The following is a 23,496-nucleotide window of genomic DNA, read 5'->3' as shown; positions in this document are numbered from 1 at the left end:
CTATTATCCCCCATACTGTATTACACTATTACCCCCCGTAATGCATTACACTATTACCCCCCGTACTGTATTACACTATTACCCCCCCCCGCACTGTATTACACTATTACCTCCATACTGTATTACACTATTACCTCCATACTGTATTAGACTATTACCCCCCTCATACTGTATTAGACTATTACCCCCCTCATACTGTATTAGACTATTACCCCCCTCATACTGTATTACACTATTACCCCCCTCATACTGTATTACACTATTACCCCCCTCATACTGTATTACACTATTACCCCCCTCATACTGTATTACACTATTACCCCCCGTACTGCATTACACTATTACCCCCCCCCGTACTGCATTACACTATTACCCCCCCCGTACTGTATTACACTATTACCCCCCCGTACTGTATTACACTATTACCCCCCCCCGTACTGTATTACACTATTACCCCCCATACTGTATTACACTATTACCCCCCCCCGCACTGTATTACACTATTACCCCCCCCCCCCGCACTGTATTACACTATTACCCCCCGCACTGTATTAGACTATTCGCGTTCCGCGCTGTTTGTGTTCCCACTTTCTCGGTTTCCCTTATCTTGACGTCAGATACAGATTCTCACTAGAAAGGTTTTAGGACACCCCTGACCTGTTTGCTGAAGGCGAGGGTCACCCCAGACACATCTGGTTTTGTGTGTCGCTCATATTTTGTCTTCTTATAAACCAAATCCGACTCTGTAACCGGAGCAAATCTGCAATCTAGAAAAGGAAACAGTCAGAAGCAGAAATATCCCATTCGGGGGCGCTTCCCCTCTCATAGCCTGAACCCCACTGCTGAATCTCCCTCATCACCTTTTATTCCTTGCTGATGGTTTCTATGTAGCACTGGGAGGTTAAACCAACAATCAGGGCCTGGGTTACTGATAGCAGAAGCCCTACCTGCTGACGGTTTCCTGACACATGAAATCCTAAATTACAATTCTCCAGTCTTACCCGCGTTGGGTGGGAGCAGAGGGGCAGGGACAGGCTTTGCTGGGATCCAAGTCTCCTTCTGTCTGCTGTACAAGGGGATGAACCGGCCAGGATTCTGGAGGAGAAAGACGGGGACAAAGGATAAATGCACTTACAGGGCGAGAACTGGCAGATTGCACCACCGACGAGTCGCTTTCTAAAGCCAAATATAATCAGAGCCCATAAAATGATATCAGACTCCGATAAATAAACTATTGCGCCCTTAGGCGATCACTGAACATTGAGAATGTCTTACTGACTAACACTCCCTATCTACAGAAACCCAAATCATCCCCAATAACTCAAACCAACCTTCCAGACGTCCGGCCCTTCCCACCTCCTTCGTCACTCACATATAGGGGCAGTCAATGGAGCGGCCTCTGCTCTCTCTCCGACCACAACTTACTAACATGGGCCGCAGGTGGCTCGGAGTTTCTTGGCTCTCCCTGTGTTTTCTCCCACACTCCAAAGATGTAGTGATAGGGAAGAAGACTAAGTCCTATATGGGACAGTGACTGACAACGTCTGATGGCGACACAGAAGGTAAATGGATGGAATGCATGGAGAAAAGGGAGGTCATCACCTTCACCCCACCTCATATGGCCCCTCTACCTGACCCATCTATCAAAGGTGACGGAACCAAACTTACCCCTGTCCCACAGGTCCGATGCCTTGGGATAACTCTGGACTCTGACCTATCCTTCAAGACACACGTTCAAACCCTCAACACGTCCTGCCGCCTCCAACTCAAGAACATCCATCAAACATCCTCCATATATCTCTGACCTCAGCCACACCGGTCCCCTCCATATATCTCTGACCTCAGCCACACCGGTCCCCTCCATATATCTCTGACCTCACCTGTCCTCTCCATATATCTCTGACCTCATCCTCACCTGTCCCCTCCATATATCTCTGACCTCATCCTCACCTGTCCCCTCCATATATCTCTGACCTCATCCTCACCTGTCCCCTCCATATATCTCTGACCTCATCCTCACCTGTCCCCTCCATATATCTCTGACCTCATCCTCACCTGTCCCCTCCATATATCTCTGACCTCATCCTCACCTGTCCCCTCCATATATCTCTGACCTCATCCTCACCTGTCCCCTCCATATATCTCTGACCACATCCTCACCTGTCCCCTCCATATATCTCTGACCCCATCCTCACCGGTCCCCTCCATATATCTCTGACCCCATCCTCACCTGTCCTCTCCATATATCTCTGACTTCATCCTCACCGGTCCTCTCCATATATCTCTGACCTCATCCTCACCTGTCCTCTCCATATATCTCTGACCTCATCCTCACCTGTCCTCTCCATATATCTCTGACCTCATCCTCACCGGTCCTCTCCATATATCTCTGACCTCATCCTCACCGGTCCTCTCCATATATCTCTGACCTCATCCTCACCTGTCCCCTCCATATATCTCTGACCTCACCTGTCCTCTCCATATATCTCTGACCTCATCCTCACCGGTCCTCTCCATATATCTCTGACCTCATCCTCACCTGTCAACCAACATATATCTCTGACCTCATCCTCACCAGTCCTCTCCATATATCTCTGACCTCATCCTCACCTGTCCCCTCCATATATCTCTGACCTCATCCTCACCTGTCCCCTCCATATATCTCTGACCTCACCCTCACCTGTCCTCTCCATATATCTCTGACCTCAGCCACACCTGTCCCCTCCATATATCTCTGACCTCATCCTCACCTGTCCCCTCCATATATCTCTGACCTCATCCTCACCTGTCCCCTCCATATATCTCTGACCTCATCCTCACCTGTCCCCTCCATATATCTCTGACCTCATCCTCACCTGTCCCCTCCATATATCTCTGACCTCATCCTCACCTGTCCCCTCCATATATCTCTGACCTCATCCTCACCTGTCCCCTCCATATATCTCTGACCTCAGCCACACCTGTCCCCTCCATATATCTCTGACCTCATCCTCACCTGTCCCCTCCATATATCTCTGACCTCATCCTCACCTGTCCCCTCCATATATCTCTGACCTCAGCCACACCTGTCCCCTCCATATATCTCTGACCTCTTCCTCACCGGTCCTCTCCATATATCTCTGACCTCAGCCACACCTGTCACCTCCATATATCTCTGACCTCATCCTCACCTGTCCTCTCCATATATCTCTGACCTCATCCTCACCGGTCCTCTCCATATATCTCTGACCTCATCCTCACCTGTCCCCTCCATATATCTCTGACCTCATCCTCACCTGTCCCCTCCATATATCTCTGACCTCATCCTCACCTGTCCCCTCCATATATCTCTGACCTCATCCTCACCTGTCCCCTCCATATATCTCTGACCTCATCCTCACCTGTCCCCTCCATATATCTCTGACCTCATCCTCACCTGTCCCCTCCATATATCTCTGACCTCATCCTCACCTGTCCTCTCCATATATGTCTGACCTCACCTGTCCCCTCCATATATCTCTGACCTCAGCCACACCTGTCCCCTCCATATATCTCTGACCTCATCCTCACCTGTCCCCTCCATATACAGTTAGGGCCAGAAATATTTGGACAGTGACACAAGTTTTGTTATTTTAGCTGTTTACTAAAACATGTTCAGAAATACAATTATATATATATAATATGGGCTGAAAGTGCACACTCCCAGCTGCAATATGAGAGTTTCCACATCCAAATCGGAGAAAGGGTTTAGGAATCATAGCTCTGTAATGCATAGCCTCCTATTTTTCAAGGGACCAAAAGTAATTGGACAATGGACTCTAAGGGCTGCAATTAACTCTGAAGGCGTCTCCCTCGTAAACCTGTAATCAATGAAGTAGTTAAAAGGTCTGGGGTTGATTCCAGGTGTGTGGTTTTGCATTTGGAAGCTGTTGCTGTGATCAGACAACATGCGGTCAAAGGAACTCTCAATTGAGGTGAAGCAGAACATCCTGAGGCTGAAAAAAAAAGAAAAAATCCATCAGAGAGATCGCAGACATGCTTGGAGTAGCAAAATCAACAGTTGGGTACATTCTAAGAAAAAAGGAATTGACTGGTGAGCTTGGGAACTCAAAAAGGCCTGGGTGTCCACGGATGACAACAGTGGTGGATGATCGCCGCATACTTTCTTTGGTCAAGAAGAACCCGTTCACAACATCAACTGAAGTCCAGAACACTCTCAGTGAAGTAGGTGTATCTGTCTCTAAGTCAACAGTAAAGAGAAGACTCCATGAAAGTAAATACAAAGGGTTCACATCTAGATGCAAACCATTCATCAATTCCAAAAATAGACAGGCCAGAGTTACATTTGCTGAAAAACACCTCCAGAAGCCAGCTCAGTTCTGGAAAAGAATTCTATGGACAGATGAGACAAAGATCAACCTGTACCAGAATGATGGGAAGAAAAAAGTTTGGAGAAGAAAGGGAACGGCACATGATCCAAGGCACACCACATCCTCTGTAACACATGGTGGAGGCAACGTGATGGCATGGGCATGCATGGCTTTCAATGGCGGCACTGGGTCACTTGTGTTTATTGATGACATAACAGCAGACAAGAGTAGCCGGATGAATTCTGAAGTGTACCGGGATATACTTTCAGCCCAGATTCAGCCAAATGCTGCCAAGTTGATCGGACAGCGCTTCATAGTACAGATGGACAATGACCCCAAGCATACAGCCAAAGCTACCCAGGAGTTCATGAGTGCAAAAAAGTGGAACATTCTGCAATGGCCAAGTCACTCACCAGATCTTAACCCAATTGAGCATGCATTTCACTTGCTCAAATCCAGACTTAAGGCGGAAAGACCCACAAACAAGCAAGACCTGAAGGCTGCGGCTGTAAAGGCCTGGCAAAGCATTAAGAAGGAGGAAACCCAGCGTTTGGTGATGTCCATGGGTTCCAGACTTAAGGCAGTGATTGCCTCCAAAGGATTCACAACAAAATATTGAAAATAAAAATATTTTGTTTGGTTTATGTTTATTTGTCCAATTACTTTTGAGCTCCTAAAATGTGGAGTGTTTGTAAAGAAATGTGTACAATTCCTACATTATCTATCAGATATTTTTGTTCAACCCTTCAAATTAAACGTTACAATCTGCACTGGAATTCTGTTGTAGAGGTTTCATTTCAAAACCAATGTGGTGGCATGCAGAGCCCAAATCGCGAAAATTGTGTCACTGTCCAAATATTTCTGGCCCTAACTGTATCTCTGACCTCATCCTCACCTGTCCCCTCCATATATCTCAGACCTCATCCTCACTTGTCCCCTCCATATATCTCTGACCTCACCTGTCCTCTCCATATATCTCTGACCTCATCCTCACCTGTCCTCTCCATGTATCTCTGACCTCATCCTCACCTGTCCCCTCCATATATCTCTGACCACACCTGTCCCCTCCATATATCTCTGACCTCATCCTCACCTGTCCCCTCCATATATCTCTGACCTCATCCTCACCTGTCCCCTCCATATATCTCTGACCTCATCCTCACCTGTCCCCTCCATATATCTCTGACCTCATCCTCACCTGTCCCCTCCATATATCTCTGACCTCACCTCTCACCTCCATATATCTCTGACCTCATCCTCACCTGTCCCCTCGATATATCTCTGACCTCATCCTCACCTGTCCCCTCCATATATCTCTGACCTCACCTCTCACCTCCATATATCTCTGACCTCATCCTCACCTGTCCCCTCCATATCTCTGACCACACCTGTCCCCTCCATATATCTCTGACCTCATCCTCACCTGCCCCCTCCATATATCTCTGACCTCATCCTCACCTATCCCCTCCATATATCTCTGACCTCATCCTCACCTGCCCCCTCCATATATCTCTGACCTCATCCTCACCTATCCCCTCCATATATCTCTGACCTCATCCTCACCTGTCCCCTCCATATATCTCTGACCCCATCCTCACCTGTCCCCTCCATATATCTCTGACCACACCTGTCCCCTCCATATATCTCTGACTACACTTGTCCCCTACATATATCTCTGACCTCATCCTCACCTGTCCCCTACATATATCTCTGACCACACCTGTCCCCTACATATATCTCTGACCTCATCCTCACCTGTCCTCTCCATATATCTCTGACCTCATCCTCACCTGTCCCCTCCATATATCTCTGACCTCATCCTCACCTGTCCCCTCCATATATCTCTGACCTCATCCTCACCTGTCCCCTCCATATATCTCTGACCTCATCCTCACCTGTCCCCTCCATATATCTCTGACCTCATCCACACCTGTTCCCTCCATATATCTCTGACCACATCCTCACCTGTCACCTCCATATATCTCTGACCTCATCCTCACCTGTCCTCTCCATATATCTCTGACCTCATCCTCACCTGTCCCCTCCATATATCTCTGACCTCACCTCTCACCTCCATATAGCTCTGACCTCATCCTCACCTGTCCTCTCCATGTATCTCTGACCTCATCCTCACCTGTCCCCTCCATATATCTCTGACCACACCTGTCCCCTCCATATATCTCTGACCTCATCCTCACCTGCCCCCTCCATATATCTCTGACCTCATCCTCACCTATCCCCTCCATATATCTCTGACCTCATCCTCACCTGTCCCCTCCATATATCTCTGACCCCATCCTCACCTGTCCCCTCCATATATCTCTGACCACACCTGTCCCCTCCATATATCTCTGACCACACCTGTCCCCTCCATATATCTCTGACCACACCTGTCCCCTCCATATATCTCTGACCTCATCCTCACCTGCCCCCTCCATATATCTCTGACCTCATCCTCACCTGTCCCCTCCATATATCTCTGACCTCATCCTCACCTGTCCCCTCCATATATCTCTGACCACACCTGTCCCCTCCATATATCTCTGACCTCATCCTCACCTGTCCTCTCCATATATCTCTGACCTCATCCTCACCTGTCCCCTCCATATATCTCTGACCTCATCCTCACCTGTCCCCTCCATATATCTCTGACCCCATCCACACCTGTTCCCTCCATATATCTCTGACGTCATCCTCACCTGTCCCCTTCATATATCTCTGACCTCATCCTCACCTGTCCTCTCCATATATCTCTGACCACACTTGTCCCCTCCATATATCTCTGACCACACCTGTCCCCTCCATATATCTCTGACCTCATCCTCACCTGTCCCCTCCATATATCTCTGACCTCATCCTCACCTGTCCCCTCCATATATCTCTGACCCCATCCTCACCTGTCCCCTCCATATATCTCTGTCCCCATCCACACCTGTTCCCTCCATATATCTCTGACCTCATCCTCACCTGTCCCCTTCATATATATCTGACCTCATCCTCACCTGTCCTCTCCATATATCTCTGACATCATCCTCACCTGTCCCCTCCATATATCTCTGACATCATCCTCACCTGTCCCCTCCATATATCTCTGACCTCATCCTCACCTGTCCCCTCCATATATCTCTGACCTCATCCACACCTGTCCCCCCATATATCTCTGACCCCATCCACACCTGTTCCCTCCATATATCTCTGACATCATCCTCACCTGTCCTCTCCATATATCTCTGCCCACACCTGTCCTCTCCATATATCTCTGCCCACACCTGTCCTCTCCATATATCTCTGCCCACACCTGTCCTCTCCATATATCTCTGCCCACACCTGTCCTCTCCATATATCTCTGACCTCATCCACAATCTGTCCCCTCCATGGGATTAATATAACAATGTACAGAGCACCATGGGATTAATATAATGTACAGAGCACCATGGGATTAATATAATAATGTACAGAGCACCATGGGATTAATATAATAATGTACAGCGCACCATGGGATTAATATAATAATGTACAGCGCACCATGGGATTAATATAATAATGTACAGAGCACCATGGGATTAATATAATGTACAGAGCACCATAGGATTAATATAATAATGTACAGAGCACCATGGGAATAATATAATAATGTACAGCGCACCATGGGATTAATATAATAATGTACAGAGCACCATGGGATTAATATAATAATGTACAGCGCACCATGGGATTAATATAATAATGTACAGAGCACCATGGGATTAATATAATAATGTACAGAGCACCATGGGATTAATATAATGTACAGAGCACCATAGGATTAATATAATAATGTACAGAGCACCATGGGAATAATATAATAATGTACAGAGCACCATGGGAATAATATAATAATGTACAGAGCACCATGGGATTAATATAATAATGTACAGAGCACCATGAGATTAATATAATAATGTACAGAGCCCCATGAGATTAATATAATAATGTACAGCACCATGGGATTAATATAATAATGTACAGAGCACCATGGGAGTAATATAATAATGTACAGAGCACCATGGGATTAATATAATAATGTACAGAGCACCATGGGATTAATATAATAATGTACAGAGCACCATGGGATTAATATAATAATGTACAGAGCACCATGGGATTAATATAATAATGTACAGAGCACCATGGGATTAATATAATAATGTACAGAGCACCATGGGATTAATATAATAATGTACAGAGCACCATGGGATTAATATAATAATGTACAGCACCATGGGATTAATATAATATTGTACAGCACCATGGGATTAATGGGGCTCTATAAATAAATGGTATTGTTACGTAACGGTTACGGTGACCCTTAGTAGGCCTTTGTTCCTTCCTATAATCTGTGCCGCTCATTTCATAGCAGATAAATTAGTAATGACCCCTCGTTACCCCTGAGGTTCCTTCAGCTTTGTACATGGAAGGTGAGAAGATATGGTTGCGGCTCGGTGAATATTTCTCAGCCCTGTATAATGTAATGGGACTTGGACAGTAAAGATGTGCAAAGCAGTTCGGAAAGAACCGGATTCAACCCAAATATTCCAAAATGAACAGTTTTTAACAAAATTATATACACATTCACAAAAACAGGGCGTGGTGATGTGTTTGACCCGGGAATACAGAGCAGACGTGTGACTGACTCCGACCTGGTCTGTGACATTGTAGCACCACCCCCGCTGCTCCTAATAACTTGGTGTAGTGTAGTTGTGCAAAGAAATTGGAAACTTATTACAGAAATCTACAATCCAATAATAAGGGGGAGACGGTTTTCGGTTTATATTAGACCTTCATCAGAGCCGAATATAACAAAGATATGATAATAATAATAAGTAATACCGCCGAGCCGAGAATGGAGGGAGAAGATTACAGAGAGCGCTCAGATCTGCCGCTAATGGAGGAAACAGAGGAGGAGGAGCGAGAAATACAATGTCAGGGCATAGGAAACTACAAGGGAAAGTGACTGAATAGGAACAGAAGCCGACCCCGTATTACTAGTTATATCCCACCCAGTATTACTAGTTATATCCCACCCAGTATTACTAGTTATATCCCACCCAGTATTACTAGTTATATCCCACCCAGTATTACTAGTTATATCCCACCCAGTATTACTAGTTATATCCCACCCAGTATTACTAGTTATATCCCACCCAGTATTACTAGTTATATCCCACCCCGTATTACTAGTTATATCCAACCCAGTATTACTAGTTATATCCCACCCAGTATTACTAGTTATATCCAACCCAGTATTACTAGTTATATCCCACCCAGTATTACTAGTTATATCCCACCCCGTATTACTAGTTATATCCCACCCAGTATTACTAGTTATATCTCACCCAGTATTACTAGTTATATCCTCCCCAGTATTACTTGTTATTTCCTAGTCACATTGTATTATTTTAGTCTTAAATCCAATAACTTTCCCTATTTCAACTGTGATCTCTCACCCCTTCTACCAAAAGTATTTTACAACTTAGACACAATCCCCCCAGTGTCCCCCGATATTTCCTATATTTGACGAAATCTTTTAGACCTCTTCAACTAGCAGCTGAGGAGGGATATTTAAGCCATCCACTTCCTCATCCTGGTGCTTGCTCTATGGTGCTACTTCGTTTGAGCGGGACCGCTCTGTATTGACTTTTGGCTTGCTACTAGAATTCCACTTGGCTCTGATGTTACCTGACATTTTTTTTGCTCTGCTATGTTGTAGATAGGAGGCTCGGAGTGCACAGAATGAGGCAATAAATCAATGAACCAGCCAGCAGAAGACTCTTCCTCCCCCCTTTCCTCCCCATAGAGCTCTATATGTAAGGCTGAAGACAGATATAATGTAATATAACATAATGTAAAGAAGCCGTCAGATAAGAGCATAATAGGAGGAAAAGAGAAGACATCTATTACACAGTGTCATATACACCTGCACTAGTCATGTATGAAGTCTTGTTTATAAGTGAAGGTGAACTTTAATGCAAAAAAATTATGCAACACCCATAGACTATAAGGGTTGCACGCTGCTGGAGGATACTATCACTAGGATCTCATGTACCACATGACCAGTCCTGTAAAAATTACAAAAGAAAAGGGGCGGACACCCTATACATATAATAAAGCACTCACCTTATCGGGGTCTCTGATGCTCTCTACAACTCTGCCATGGTTGCCCCATCCCAGGACTGAAGCAACAACTGGGGTCTCTCGATTAGTGGAGCCCTCAAGGAAGTACCCCGGAAACCGCGAATGAGGGAGCTCCATCCACTGAGAGGACAAAGAGAAGAGGTGAGAACTGGAGGCCAGAATACGTCGCTCCCCAACATCAACCCCATGGCTCAGCACACACTGCTCCTTCATCACCAACCATGGATCTGTAACATGCCACGCCCCCCCCCCCCCCCAATATTCCCCGGAGCCTATCACACACTGTTCCCTAACATTCCTTCAGGGTCCATCACACACACTGCACACTCGACATCTTCCTTGGGGCCCCTCAAACACCACCTTTTCCTTTCACTTGCCGACATCAGTCCTACATGTATGGTGAAAGCTGGTTGCCATACTGCGGGGTCTCTGCTGGTCCCAGCAACTTATCACAAACCTATTAGTCACTGACTAAAAAACGTAATTACCCCTAATGGCAAAAACTACTGCAGAACTGTCTAAATTAAAGGGTTCCTCCAGTCCTCAGGACAGGGCATTAATAAGAGCTTAGTGGGATCCCCGCTGATCAGTTGTTTGAAGGGGCTGCAGCACTCGGGAGAGGGCCTTCATCTCTTCATTATTTACATGGCAGACCATTTGTTTAATGGAGAGAATGGCACCCAGGCCTACTCCTAAAACTCCTAGAGAGTGGAATAGGAGGAAGAACGTATGACGTCATCAAGCGCTCCTACACCGGAAACCAGTGCAGTGTAAAGGTGAATGGGAAAAGGACCGCATACTTCCAACAGGCCCGAGGGGTCAGACAAGGCTGGAGCCTGAGCCCAACGCTCTTCAACATCTATATCAATGAACTGGCTACAGCCCTGGAGGCCTCACCAACCCCAGGCCTCACCCTGAACGACCGGGAGGTGAAGTTCCTGCTATACGCGGACGACCTCCTACTCCTGGCCCCCACCAAGAAAGACCTCCAAGAAAGCCTGTCAGTGCTGGAAAAATTCAGCACCACATGGGCCTTACCCATCAACCAGAAGAAGACCAAAGTCATGGTATTTCAGAAGAAGGGCCACAATAAAGCCTCCACCACCTCACAATTCACACTGAACGGCTCCACACTGGAGAAAACCAACAGCTACACCTACCTGGGGCTGGAGCTCAGCCAATCAGGAAGCTTCAAAGCAGCAATAGAAACCCTGAAAGCAAAAGCCTGCAGAACCTTCTACGCCATCAGAAGACAACTGTACCACCTCAAACCACCGGTGAGGGTCTGGCTGAAGATATTTGACGCTGTCATCTCCCCGATCCTTCTCTATGGCAGCGAGGTTTGGGGCCCAGCCACCTACCCAGACCAGTCAAAGTGGGATTCCAGCCCAACAGAGAACTTCCACCTGGAGTTCTGCAAATACCTGCTCCATGTCCATCGCAACACCACCAACATAGCCTGCAGGGCAGAGCTAGGCAGACTCCCCCTATGGCTCACCATACAGAAGAGGGCGCTAGCTTTCCAGGCACACATCCAGGGGAGCGACTCCTACCACCACCAAGCATGGCTAAGCCACCTGAGCAAACCAGACACCCCCCAACCAAACAGCAGCCAACCACCAAACCAAAAACACCAACAGATGATAACCAAGGTGGAAATAAAGGCGACCACAGAGGCAAACAGAGAGCGGTACATTGAAGAATGGAGAAACGAAATAAATAACTCCAAGAAACTCACCAATGTGTACCAATCCCTACAAAGGGACTACACCATGGCCACCTACCTGGAGAGAATACGCCACCCCAAGCACAGACAGACCCTGAGCCGGTACAGACTGAGCGCCCACAACCTAGAGATAGAGACGGGGCGATACAGGCAGACGTACAAGCCACGGGAGAAGAGACTGTGCCAGCACTGTGACCAGGGGGCCCTAGAAGACCAGACCCACTTCCTGCTACACTGCACCAAATACTCAGCTGTGAGGGCCGTCTACTACCAAAGACTCTCTGCCCACATCCCAGACTGGGAGAAGAGGAAACTCTACATCCTACTGGGAGAAGAAGAGGCCACTGTGGAGATCGCTGCCCAATACGTGTCCAGCTGTCACCAAACAAGAGGAAGATGAGACTCCACGGACTGTTATATTTATCCCAATACACCCGCCCCACCCCACCTCCCCATATAGCAGTCACCAACTAAGAGGAAGATGAGACTCCACGGACTGTTATATTTATCCCAATACACCCGCCCCACCCCCACCTCCCCATATAGCAGTCACCAACTAAGAGGAAGATGAGACTCCATGGACTGTTATATTTATCCCAATACACCCACCCCACCCTCCCCATATAGCAGTCACCAACTAAGAGGAAGATGAGACTCCACGGACTGTTATATTTATCCCAATACACCTGCCCCACCCCCACCTCCCCATATAGCAGTCACCAACGAAGAGGAAGATGAGACTCCACGGACGGTTATACCCCAAACCATCTGTTATACCGCACACACACATATAGATATAGTCAAATACATACAATGCTTAAGACATGCGAAAAAAAACTAAAAAATGGTTAGGGTCATAGGTCAAAAGATGTTGTAGCGACAAATGAGCATAAAGGCCACAATGTGACGTCAATAACTCTTTTTTTTTTTTTCTTTTTGGTAGAGTTGGAAGGGACCTCAAGGGCCATCGGGTCCAACCCCCTGCGAGTGCAGGTTTTCCTAAATCATCCCAGCTATATGTTTATCCAGATTCCGCTTGAAGATTTCCATTGATGGAGCGCCCACCACCTCCCGTGGCAGCCTATTCCACTCTCTCACTCCCCTCACTGTCAGAAAGTTTTTCCTAATGTCTAATCTGTATCTCTTTCCCTTTCGTTTCATCCCATTGCTTCTTGTACTTCCTTGTGCTAATGAGAATAGGGGAGATCCCTCTGCACTGTGACTACCTTTCAGATATTTGTAGACTGCTATTAAATCTCCCCTCAGCCTTCTCTTCTGCAAACTAAACAATCCCAGTTCTTTTAGCCGCTCCTCATAGGACATGGTTTGCAGACCTTCCACCATTTTGGTTGCTCTTCTCTGGACTTGCTCCAATATATCGATGTCTTTCTTGAATTGAGGCGCCCAGAACTGTACACAGTATTCCAGGTGTGGTCTGACCAGGGAAGAGGACAGCGGAATAATGACCTCTCTTCATCTAGATTCAATGCTTGTCTTAATACATCCCAGAATTTTATTCGCCTTTTTTGCAGCAGCACCGCACTGTTGGCTCATGTTGAATTTGTGATCTACTATTATGCCCAAGTCCTTTTCCCCTATGCTATCACTTAGTTCTATTCCTCCCATACTATATATGTTTTTTACATTTCTGTTACCCAGATGTAGAACTTTGCATTTGTCCCTGTTAAATCCCATTTTGTTGGCCTCCGCCCATTGTTCCAGTGTGTCTAAGTCCTTTTGAATACACTCTCTCTCCTCTCTAGTGTTGGCTATTCCTCCTATCTTCATATCATCTGCAAATTTTATGAGTTCCCCAATAATTACTCGCCCAGTAACACCTTGTATAAGCATGGCGAACATACAGAACATGTGACGAGCTCAACGCGCATGTGTAAGAGCATGTGATAAACGATTGGTGCGGCATCCACCCCAGCCCCTTCCCCCAGCAGTCTCAGGTGCGCGCCTCTCTCCCTTCCCCCAGCAGTCTCAGGTGCGCGCCTCTCTCCCTTCCCCCAGCAGTCTCAGGTGCGCGCCTCTCTCCCTTCCCCCAGCAGTCTCAGGTGCGCGCCTCTCTCCCTTCCCCCAGCAGTCTCAGGTGCGCGCCTCTCTCCCTTCCCCCAGCAGTCTCAGGTGCGCGCCTCTCTCCCTTCCCCCAGCAGTCTCAGGTGCGCGCCTCTCTCCCTTCCCCCAGCAGTCTCAGGTGCGCGCCTCTCTCCCTTCCCCCAGCAGTCTCAGGTGCGCGCCTCTCTCCCTTCCCCCAGCAGTCTCAGGTGCGCGCCTCTCTCCCTTCCCCCAGCAGTCTCAGGTGCGCGCCTCTCTCCCTTCCCCCAGCAGTCTCAGGTGCGCGCCTCTCTCCCTTCCCCCAGCAGTCTCAGGTGCGCGCCTCTCTCCCTTCCCCCAGCAGTCTCAGGTGCGCGCCTCTCTCCCTTCCCCCAGCAGTCTCAGGTGCGCGCCTCTCTCCCTTCCCCCAGCAGTCTCAGGTGCGCGCCTCTCTCCCTTCCCCCAGCAGTCTCAGGTGCGCGCCTCTCTCCCTTCCCCCAGCAGTCTCAGGTGCGCGCCTCTCTCCCTTCCCCCAGCAGTCTCAGGTGCGCGCCTCTCTCCCTTCCCCCAGCAGTCTCAGGTGCGCGCCTCTCTCCCTTCCCCCAGCAGTCTCAGGTGCGCGCCTCTCTCCCTTCCCCCAGCAGTCTCAGGTGCGCGCCTCTCTCCCTTCCCCCAGCAGTCTCAGGTGCGCGCCTCTCTCCCTTCCCCCAGCAGTCTCAGGTGCGCGCCTCTCTCCCTTCCCCCAGCAGTCTCAGGTGCGCGCCTCTCTCCCTTCCCCCAGCAGTCTCAGGTGCGCGCCTCTCTCCCTTCCCCCAGCAGTCTCAGGTGCGCGCCTCTCTCCCTTCCCCCAGCAGTCTCAGGTGCGCGCCTCTCTCCCTTCCCCCAGCAGTCTCAGGTGCGCGCCTCTCTCCCTTCCCCCAGCAGTCTCAGGTGCGCGCCTCTCTCCCTTCCCCCAGCAGTCTCAGGTGCGCGCCTCTCTCCCTTCCCCCAGCAGTCTCAGGTGCGCGCCTCTCTCCCTTCCCCCAGCAGTCTCAGGTGCGCGCCTCTCTCCCTTCCCCCAGCAGTCTCAGGTGCGCGCCTCTCTCCCTTCCCCCAGCAGTCTCAGGTGCGCGCCTCTCTCCCTTCCCCCAGCAGTCTCAGGTGCGCGCCTCTCTCCCTTCCCCCAGCAGTCTCAGGTGCGCGCCTCTCTCTCTTCCCCCAGCAGTCTCAGGTGCGCGCCTCTCTCCCTTCCCCCAGCAGTCTCAGGTGCGCGCCTCTCTCTCTTCCCCCAGCAGTCTCAGGTGCGCGCCTCTCTCTCTTCCCCCAGCAGTCTCAGGTGCGCGCCTCTCTCTCTTCCCCCAGCAGTCTCAGGTGCGCGCCTCTCTCTCTTCCCCCAGCAGTCTCAGGTGCGCGCCTCTCTCTCTTCCCCCAGCAGTCTCAGGTGCGCGCCTCCGTCTGTCTCTCTTCCCAGCAGTCCCATGTAAACCCCTCAGTACTCACCGCGTCTCCCACACCACTAACACGTGACCGGCTTCCACTACTTCAATACACAGCAAAGAAACCGTGACACTGGAAACTCCGCCCCTCCTTATAGAGGCCCCGCCTTTTCCGGTAGCGTCACACCGAAGCGCCACAATACAAAAAGAGGGAGTGGTAAAATGGCGAAAGCCACGCCCCCTACCCGGCCCCACACTGGGAGATTTATAGCTGACTAAAACCGTGACGTCATCATTACTGCTGATACAGAGAGCGCCATTATATCCGACAGTGCCCTGAGTATTACTGACCCCAGGAGCTGACAATCTAATCTCTATATCACTATACATATACTGTCCCATCTACAGGTTATAGAGGGGCAGATTGTATATAGTGTCCTATCTACAGGTTATAGAGGAGCAGATTGTATATACTGTCCCATCTACAGGTTATAGAGGAGCAGATTGTATATAGTGTCCTATCTACAGGTTATAGAGCAGATTGTATATAGTGTCCTATCTACAGGTTATAGAGCAGATTGTATATAGTGTCCTATCTACAGGTTATACAGCAGATTGTATATAGTGTCCTATCTACAGGTTATATAGGTGCAGATTGTATATAGTGTCCTATCTACAGGTTATAGAGGAGCAGATTGTATATAGTGTCCTATCTACAGGTTATAGAGGGGCAGATTGTATATAGTGTCCTATCTACAGGGTATAGAGGAGCAGATTGTATATAGTGTCCTATCTACAGGTTATAGAGCAGATTGTATATAGTGTCCTATCTACAGGTTATAGAGGAGCAGATTGTATATAGTGTCCTATCTACAGGTTATAGAGGAGCAGATAGTATATAGTGTCCTATCTACAGGTTATAGAGGAGCAGATTGTATATAGTGTCCTATCTACAGGTTATAGAGGGGCAGATTGTATATAGTGTCCTATCTACAGGGTATAGAGGAGCAGATTGTATATAGTGTCCTATCTACAGGTTATAGAGGAGCAGATTGTATATAGTGTCCTATCTACAGGTTATAGAGGAGCAGATTGTATATAGTGTCCTATCTACAGGTTATAGAGGGGCAGATTGTATATAGTGTCCTATCTACAGGGTATAGAGGAGCAGATTGTATATAGTGTCCTATCTACAGGTTATAGAGGTGCAGATTGTATATAGTGTCCTATCTACAGGTTATAGAGGAGCAGATTGTATATAGTGTCCTATCTACAGGTTATAGAGGGGCAGATGGTATATAGTGTCCTATCTACAGGTTATAAAGGGGCAGAGTGTATATAGTGTCCTATCTACAGGTTATAGAGGAGATTGTATATAGTGTCCTATCTACAGGTTATAGAGGAGCAGATTGTATATAGTGTCCTATCTACAGGTTATAGAGGGGCAGATTGTATATAGTGTCCTATCTACAGGTTATACAGGGGCAGATTGTATATAGTGTCCTATCTACAGGTTATACAGGAGCAGATTGTATATAGTGTCCTATCTACAGGTTATAGAGGAGATTGTATATAGTGTCCTATCTACAGGTTATAGAGGAGCAGATTGTATATAGTGTCCTATCTACAGGTTATAGAGGGGCAGATTGTATATAGTGTCCTATCTACAGGTTATAGAGGGGCAGATTGTATATAGTGTCCTATCTACAGGGTATAGAGGAGCAGATTGTATATAGTGTCCTATCTACAGGTTATAGAGGAGCAGATTGTATATAGTGTCCTATCTACAGGTTATAGAGGAGCAGATTGTATATAGTGTCCTATCTACAGGTTATAGAGGAGCAGATTGTATATAGTGTCCTATCTACAGGTTATAGAGGAGCAGATTGTATATAGTGTCCTATCTACAGGTTATAGAGGGGCAGATTGTATATAGTGTCCTATCTACAGGTTATAGAGGTGCAGATTGTATATAGTGTCCTATCTACAGGTTATATAGGTGCAGATTGTATATAGTGTCCTATCTACAGGTTATAGAGCAGATTGTATATAGTGTCCTATCTACAGGGTATAGAGGGGCAGATTGTATATAGTGTCCTATCTACAGGTTATAGAGCAGATTGTATATAGTGTCCTATCTACAGGTTATAGAGGAGCAGATTGTATATAGTGTCCTATCTACAGGTTATAGAGGAGCAGATTGTATATAGTGTCCTATCTACAGGTTATAGAGGAGCAGATTGTATATAGTGTCCTATCTACAGGTTATAGAGGGGCAGATTGTATATAGTGTCCTATCTACAGGGTATAGAGGGGCAGATTGTATATAGTGTCCTATCTACAGGTTATAGAGGAGCAGATTGTATATAGTGTCCTATCTACAGGTTATAGAGGGGCAGATTGTATATAGTGTCCTATCTACAGGTTATATAGGTGCAGATTGTATATAGTGTCCTATCTACAGGTTATAGAGGGGCAGATTGTATATAGTGTCCTATCTACAGGGTATAGAGGGGCAGATTGTATATAGTGTCCTATCTACAGGTTATAGAGGTGCAGATTGTATATAGTGTCCTATCTACAGGTTATAGAGGGGCAGATTGTATATAGTGTCCTATCTACAGGTTATAGAGGGGCAGATTGTATATAGTGTCCTATCTACAGGTTATAGAGGGGCAGATTGTATATAGTGTCCTATCTACAGGTTATAGAGGAGCAGATTGTATATAGTGTCCTATCTACAGGTTATAGAGGAGCAGATTGTATATAGTGTCCTATCTACAGGTTATAGAGGAGCAGATTGTATATAGTGTCCTATCTACAGGTTATAGAGGTGCAGATTGTATATAGTGTCCTATCTACAGGTTATATAGGTGCAGATTGTATATAGTGTCCTATCTACAGGTTATAGAGCAGATTGTATATAGTGTCCTATCTACAGGGTATAGAGGGGCAGATTGTATATAGTGTCCTATCTACAGGGTATAGAGGAGCAGATTGTATATAGTGTCCTATCTACAGGTTATAGAGCAGATTGTATATAGTGTCCTATCTACAGGTTATAGAGGAGCAGATTGTATATAGTGTCATATCTACAGGTTATAGAGGAGCAGATTGTATATAGTGTCCTATCTACAGGTTATAGAGGGGCAGATTGTATATAGTGTCCTATCTACAGGGTATAGAGGGGCAGATTGTATATAGTGTCCTATCTACAGGTTATAGAGGAGCAGATTGTATATAGTGTCCTATCTACAGGTTATAGAGGGGCAGATTGTATATAGTGTCCTATCTACAGGTTATATAGGTGCAGATTGTATATAGTGTCCTATCTACAGGTTATAGAGGGGCAGATTGTATATAGTGTCCTGTTCTACAGGGTATAGAGGGGCAGATTGTATATAGTGTCCTATCTACAGGTTATAGAGGTGCAGATTGTATATAGTGTCCTATCTACAGGTTATAGAGGGGCAGATTGTATATAGTGTCCTATCTACAGGTTATAGAGGGGCAGATTGTATATAGTGTCCTATCTACAGGTTATAGAGGGGCAGATTGTATATAGTGTCCTATCTACAGGTTATAGAGGAGCAGATTGTATATAGTGTCCTATCTACAGGATATAGAGGAGCAGATTGTATATAGTGTCCTATCTACAGGTTATAGAGGAGCAGATTGTATATAGTGTCCTATCTACAGGTTATAGGGGAGCAGATTGTATATAGTGTCCTATCTACAGGTTATAGAGGAGCAGATTGTATATAGTGTCCTATCTACAGGTTATAGAGCAGATTGTATATAGTGTCCTATCTACAGGTTATAGAGCAGATTGTATATAGTGTCCTATCTACAGGTTATAGAGGAGCAGATTGTATATAGTGTCCTATCTACAGGTTATAGAGGAGCAGATTGTATATAGTGTCCTATCTACAGGTTATAGAGGAGCAGATTGTATATAGTGTCCTATCTACAGGTTATAGAGGAGCAGATTGTATATAGTGTCCTATCTACAGGTTATAGAGGGGCAGATTGTATATAGTGTCCTATCTACAGGGTATAGAGGAGCAGATTGTATATAGTGTCCTATCTACAGGTTATAGAGGTGCAGATTGTATATAGTGTCCTATCTACAGGTTATAGAGGAGCAGATTGTATATAGTGTCCTATCTACAGGTTATAGAGGGGCAGATGGTATATAGTGTCCTATCTACAGGTTATAAAGGGGCAGAGTGTATATAGTGTCCTATCTACAGGTTATAGAGGAGATTGTATATAGTGTCCTATCTACAGGTTATAGAGGAGCAGATTGTATATAGTGTCCTATCTACAGGTTATAGAGGGGCAGATTGTATATAGTGTCCTATCTACAGGTTATACAGGGGCAGATTGTATATAGTGTCCTATCTACAGGTTATACAGGAGCAGATTGTATATAGTGTCCTATCTACAGGTTATAGAGGAGATTGTATATAGTGTCCTATCTACAGGTTATAGAGGAGCAGATTGTATATAGTGTCCTATCTACAGGTTATAGAGGGGCAGATTGTATATAGTGTCCTATCTACAGGTTATAGAGGGGCAGATTGTATATAGTGTCCTATCTACAGGGTATAGAGGAGCAGATTGTATATAGTGTCCTATCTACAGGTTATAGAGGAGCAGATTGTATATAGTGTCCTATCTACAGGTTATAGAGGAGCAGATTGTATATAGTGTCCTATCTACAGGTTATAGAGGAGCAGATTGTATATAGTGTCCTATCTACAGGTTATAGAGGAGCAGATTGTATATAGTGTCCTATCTACAGGTTATAGAGGGGCAGATTGTATATAGTGTCCTATCTACAGGTTATAGAGGTGCAGATTGTATATAGTGTCCTATCTACAGGTTATATAGGTGCAGATTGTATATAGTGTCCTATCTACAGGTTATAGAGCAGATTGTATATAGTGTCCTATCTACAGGGTATAGAGGGGCAGATTGTATATAGTGTCCTATCTACAGGTTATAGAGCAGATTGTATATAGTGTCCTATCTACAGGTTATAGAGGAGCAGATTGTATATAGTGTCCTATCTACAGGTTATAGAGGAGCAGATTGTATATAGTGTCCTATCTACAGGTTATAGAGGAGCAGATTGTATATAGTGTCCTATCTACAGGTTATAGAGGGGCAGATTGTATATAGTGTCCTATCTACAGGGTATAGAGGGGCAGATTGTATATAGTGTCCTATCTACAGGTTATAGAGGAGCAGATTGTATATAGTGTCCTATCTACAGGTTATAGAGGGGCAGATTGTATATAGTGTCCTATCTACAGGTTATATAGGTGCAGATTGTATATAGTGTCCTATCTACAGGTTATAGAGGGCAGATTGTATATAGTGTCCTATCTACAGGGTATAGAGGGGCAGATTGTATATAGTGTCCTATCTACAGGTTATAGAGGTGCAGATTGTATATAGTGTCCTATCTACAGGTTATAGAGGGGCAGATTGTATATAGTGTCCTATCTACAGGTTATAGAGGGGCAGATTGTATATAGTGTCCTATCTACAGGTTATAGAGGGGCAGATTGTATATAGTGTCCTATCTACAGGTTATAGAGGAGCAGATTGTATATAGTGTCCTATCTACAGGTTATAGAGGAGCAGATTGTATATAGTGTCCTATCTACAGGTTATAGAGGAGCAGATTGTATATAGTGTCCTATCTACAGGTTATAGAGGTGCAGATTGTATATAGTGTCCTATCTACAGGTTATATAGGTGCAGATTGTATATAGTGTCCTATCTACAGGTTATAGAGCAGATTGTATATAGTGTCCTATCTACAGGGTATAGAGGGGCAGATTGTATATAGTGTCCTATCTACAGGGTATAGAGGAGCAGATTGTATATAGTGTCCTATCTACAGGTTATAGAGCAGATTGTATATAGTGTCCTATCTACAGGTTATAGAGGAGCAGATTGTATATAGTGTCCTATCTACAGGTTATAGAGGAGCAGATTGTATATAGTGTCCTATCTACAGGTTATAGAGGGGCAGATTGTATATAGTGTCCTATCTACAGGGTATAGAGGGGCAGATTGTATATAGTGTCCTATCTACAGGTTATAGAGGAGCAGATTGTATATAGTGTCCTATCTACAGGTTATAGAGGGGCAGATTGTATATAGTGTCCTATCTACAGGTTATAGAGGTGCAGATTGTATATAGTGTCCTATCTACAGGTTATAGAGGGCAGATTGTATATAGTGTCCTATCTACAGGGTATAGAGGGGCAGATTGTATATAGTGTCCTATCTACAGGTTATAGAGGTGCAGATTGTATATAGTGTCCTATCTACAGGTTATAGAGGGGCAGATTGTATATAGTGTCCTATCTACAGGTTATAGAGGGCAGATTGTATATAGTGTCCTATCTACAGGTTATAGAGGGCAGATTGTATATAGTGTCCTATCTACAGGTTATAGAGGAGCAGATTGTATATAGTGTCCTATCTACAGGTTATAGAGGAGCAGATTGTATATAGTGTCCTATCTACAGGTTATAGAGGAGCAGATTGTATATAGTGTCCTATCTACAGGTTATAGGGAGCAGATTGTATATAGTGTCCTATCTACAGGTTATAGAGGAGCAGATTGTATATAGTGTCCTATCTACAGGTTATAGAGCAGATTGTATATAGTGTCCTATCTACAGGTTATAGAGGAGCAGATTGTATATAGTGTCCTATCTACAGGTTATAGAGGAGCAGATTGTATATAGTGTCCTATCTACAGGTTATAGAGGAGCAGATTGTATATAGTGTCCTATCTACAGGTTATAGAGGAGCAGATTGTATATAGTGTCCTATCTACAGGTTATAGAGGGGCAGATTGTATATAGTGTCCTATCTACAGGTTATAGAGGAGCAGATTGTATATAGTGTCCTATCTACAGGTTATAGAGCAGATTGTATATAGTGTCCTATCTACAGGTTATAGAGCAGATTGTATATAGTGTCCTATCTACAGGTTATAGAGGAGCAGATTGTATATAGTGTCCTATCTACAGGTTATAGAGGAGCAGATTGTATATAGTGTCCTATCTACAGGTTATAGAGGAGCAGATTGTATATAGTGTCCTATCTACAGGTTATAGAGCAGATTGTATATAGTGTCCTATCTACAGGTTATAGAGGAGCAGATTGTATATAGTGTCCTATCTACAGGTTATAGAGCAGATTGTATATAGTGTCCTATCTACAGGTTATAGAGGAGCAGATTGTATATAGTGTCCTATCTACAGGTTATAGAGGAGCAGATTGTATATAGTGTCCTATCTACAGGTATAGAGCAGATTGTATATAGTGTCCTATCTACAGGTTATAGAGGAGCAGATTGTATATAGTGTCCTATCTACAGGTTATAGAGGAGCAGATTGTATATAGTGTCCTATCTACAGGTTATAGAGGAGCAGATTGTATATAGTGTCCTATCTACAGGTTATAGAGCAGATTGTATATAGTGTCCTATCTACAGGTTATAGAGGAGCAGATTGTATATAGTGTCCTATCTACAGGTTATAGAGGAGCAGATTGTATATAGTGTCCTATCTACAGGTTATAGAGGAGCAGATTGTATATAGTGTCCTATCTACAGGTTATAGAGAGCAGATTGTATATAGTGTCCTATCTACAGGTTATAGAGCAGCAGATTGTATATAGTCTCGCGTGTCGTACAGGTTATAGAGGGCAGATTGTATATAGTGTCCTATCTACAGGCTTATAGAGGCAGCAGATTGTA

The 23,496-nt window shown here is 45.4% G+C and overlaps 1 protein-coding gene across 2 annotated transcripts in view; it reads right to left on the bottom strand.

Annotated features, from left to right (window-relative positions):
• The window catches only part of LOC142196987 (TATA box-binding protein-associated factor RNA polymerase I subunit C-like), a 55,333-nt gene that overhangs the window by 16,726 nt on the left and 15,111 nt on the right, over positions 1-23,496 (bottom strand). Inside the window, exons 1-4 of one of the 2 annotated variants that reach the window (XM_075266967.1) lie at positions 15,769-15,851; positions 10,506-10,643; positions 1,002-1,095; positions 658-767 (exon numbers count right to left, since the gene is read on the bottom strand). In XM_075266967.1, coding sequence (XP_075123068.1) covers positions 658-767; positions 1,002-1,095; positions 10,506-10,640 — 339 coding nt within the window. In that variant the 5' untranslated portion in view covers positions 10,641-10,643; positions 15,769-15,851. Of the gene's footprint in view, positions 1-657; positions 768-1,001; positions 1,096-10,505; positions 10,644-15,768; positions 15,852-23,496 lie in introns of those variants that run through there. The other variant, XM_075266976.1, reaches the window with a different exon arrangement.

This window comes from Leptodactylus fuscus, chromosome 1 (genome assembly GCF_031893055.1).
Source record: "Leptodactylus fuscus isolate aLepFus1 chromosome 1, aLepFus1.hap2, whole genome shotgun sequence".
Lineage (NCBI taxonomy): Eukaryota > Metazoa > Chordata > Amphibia > Anura > Leptodactylidae > Leptodactylus > Leptodactylus fuscus.
The sequence above is the reverse complement of the archived record's forward strand: the minus strand, read 5'-3'. Positions and strand labels throughout refer to the sequence as shown.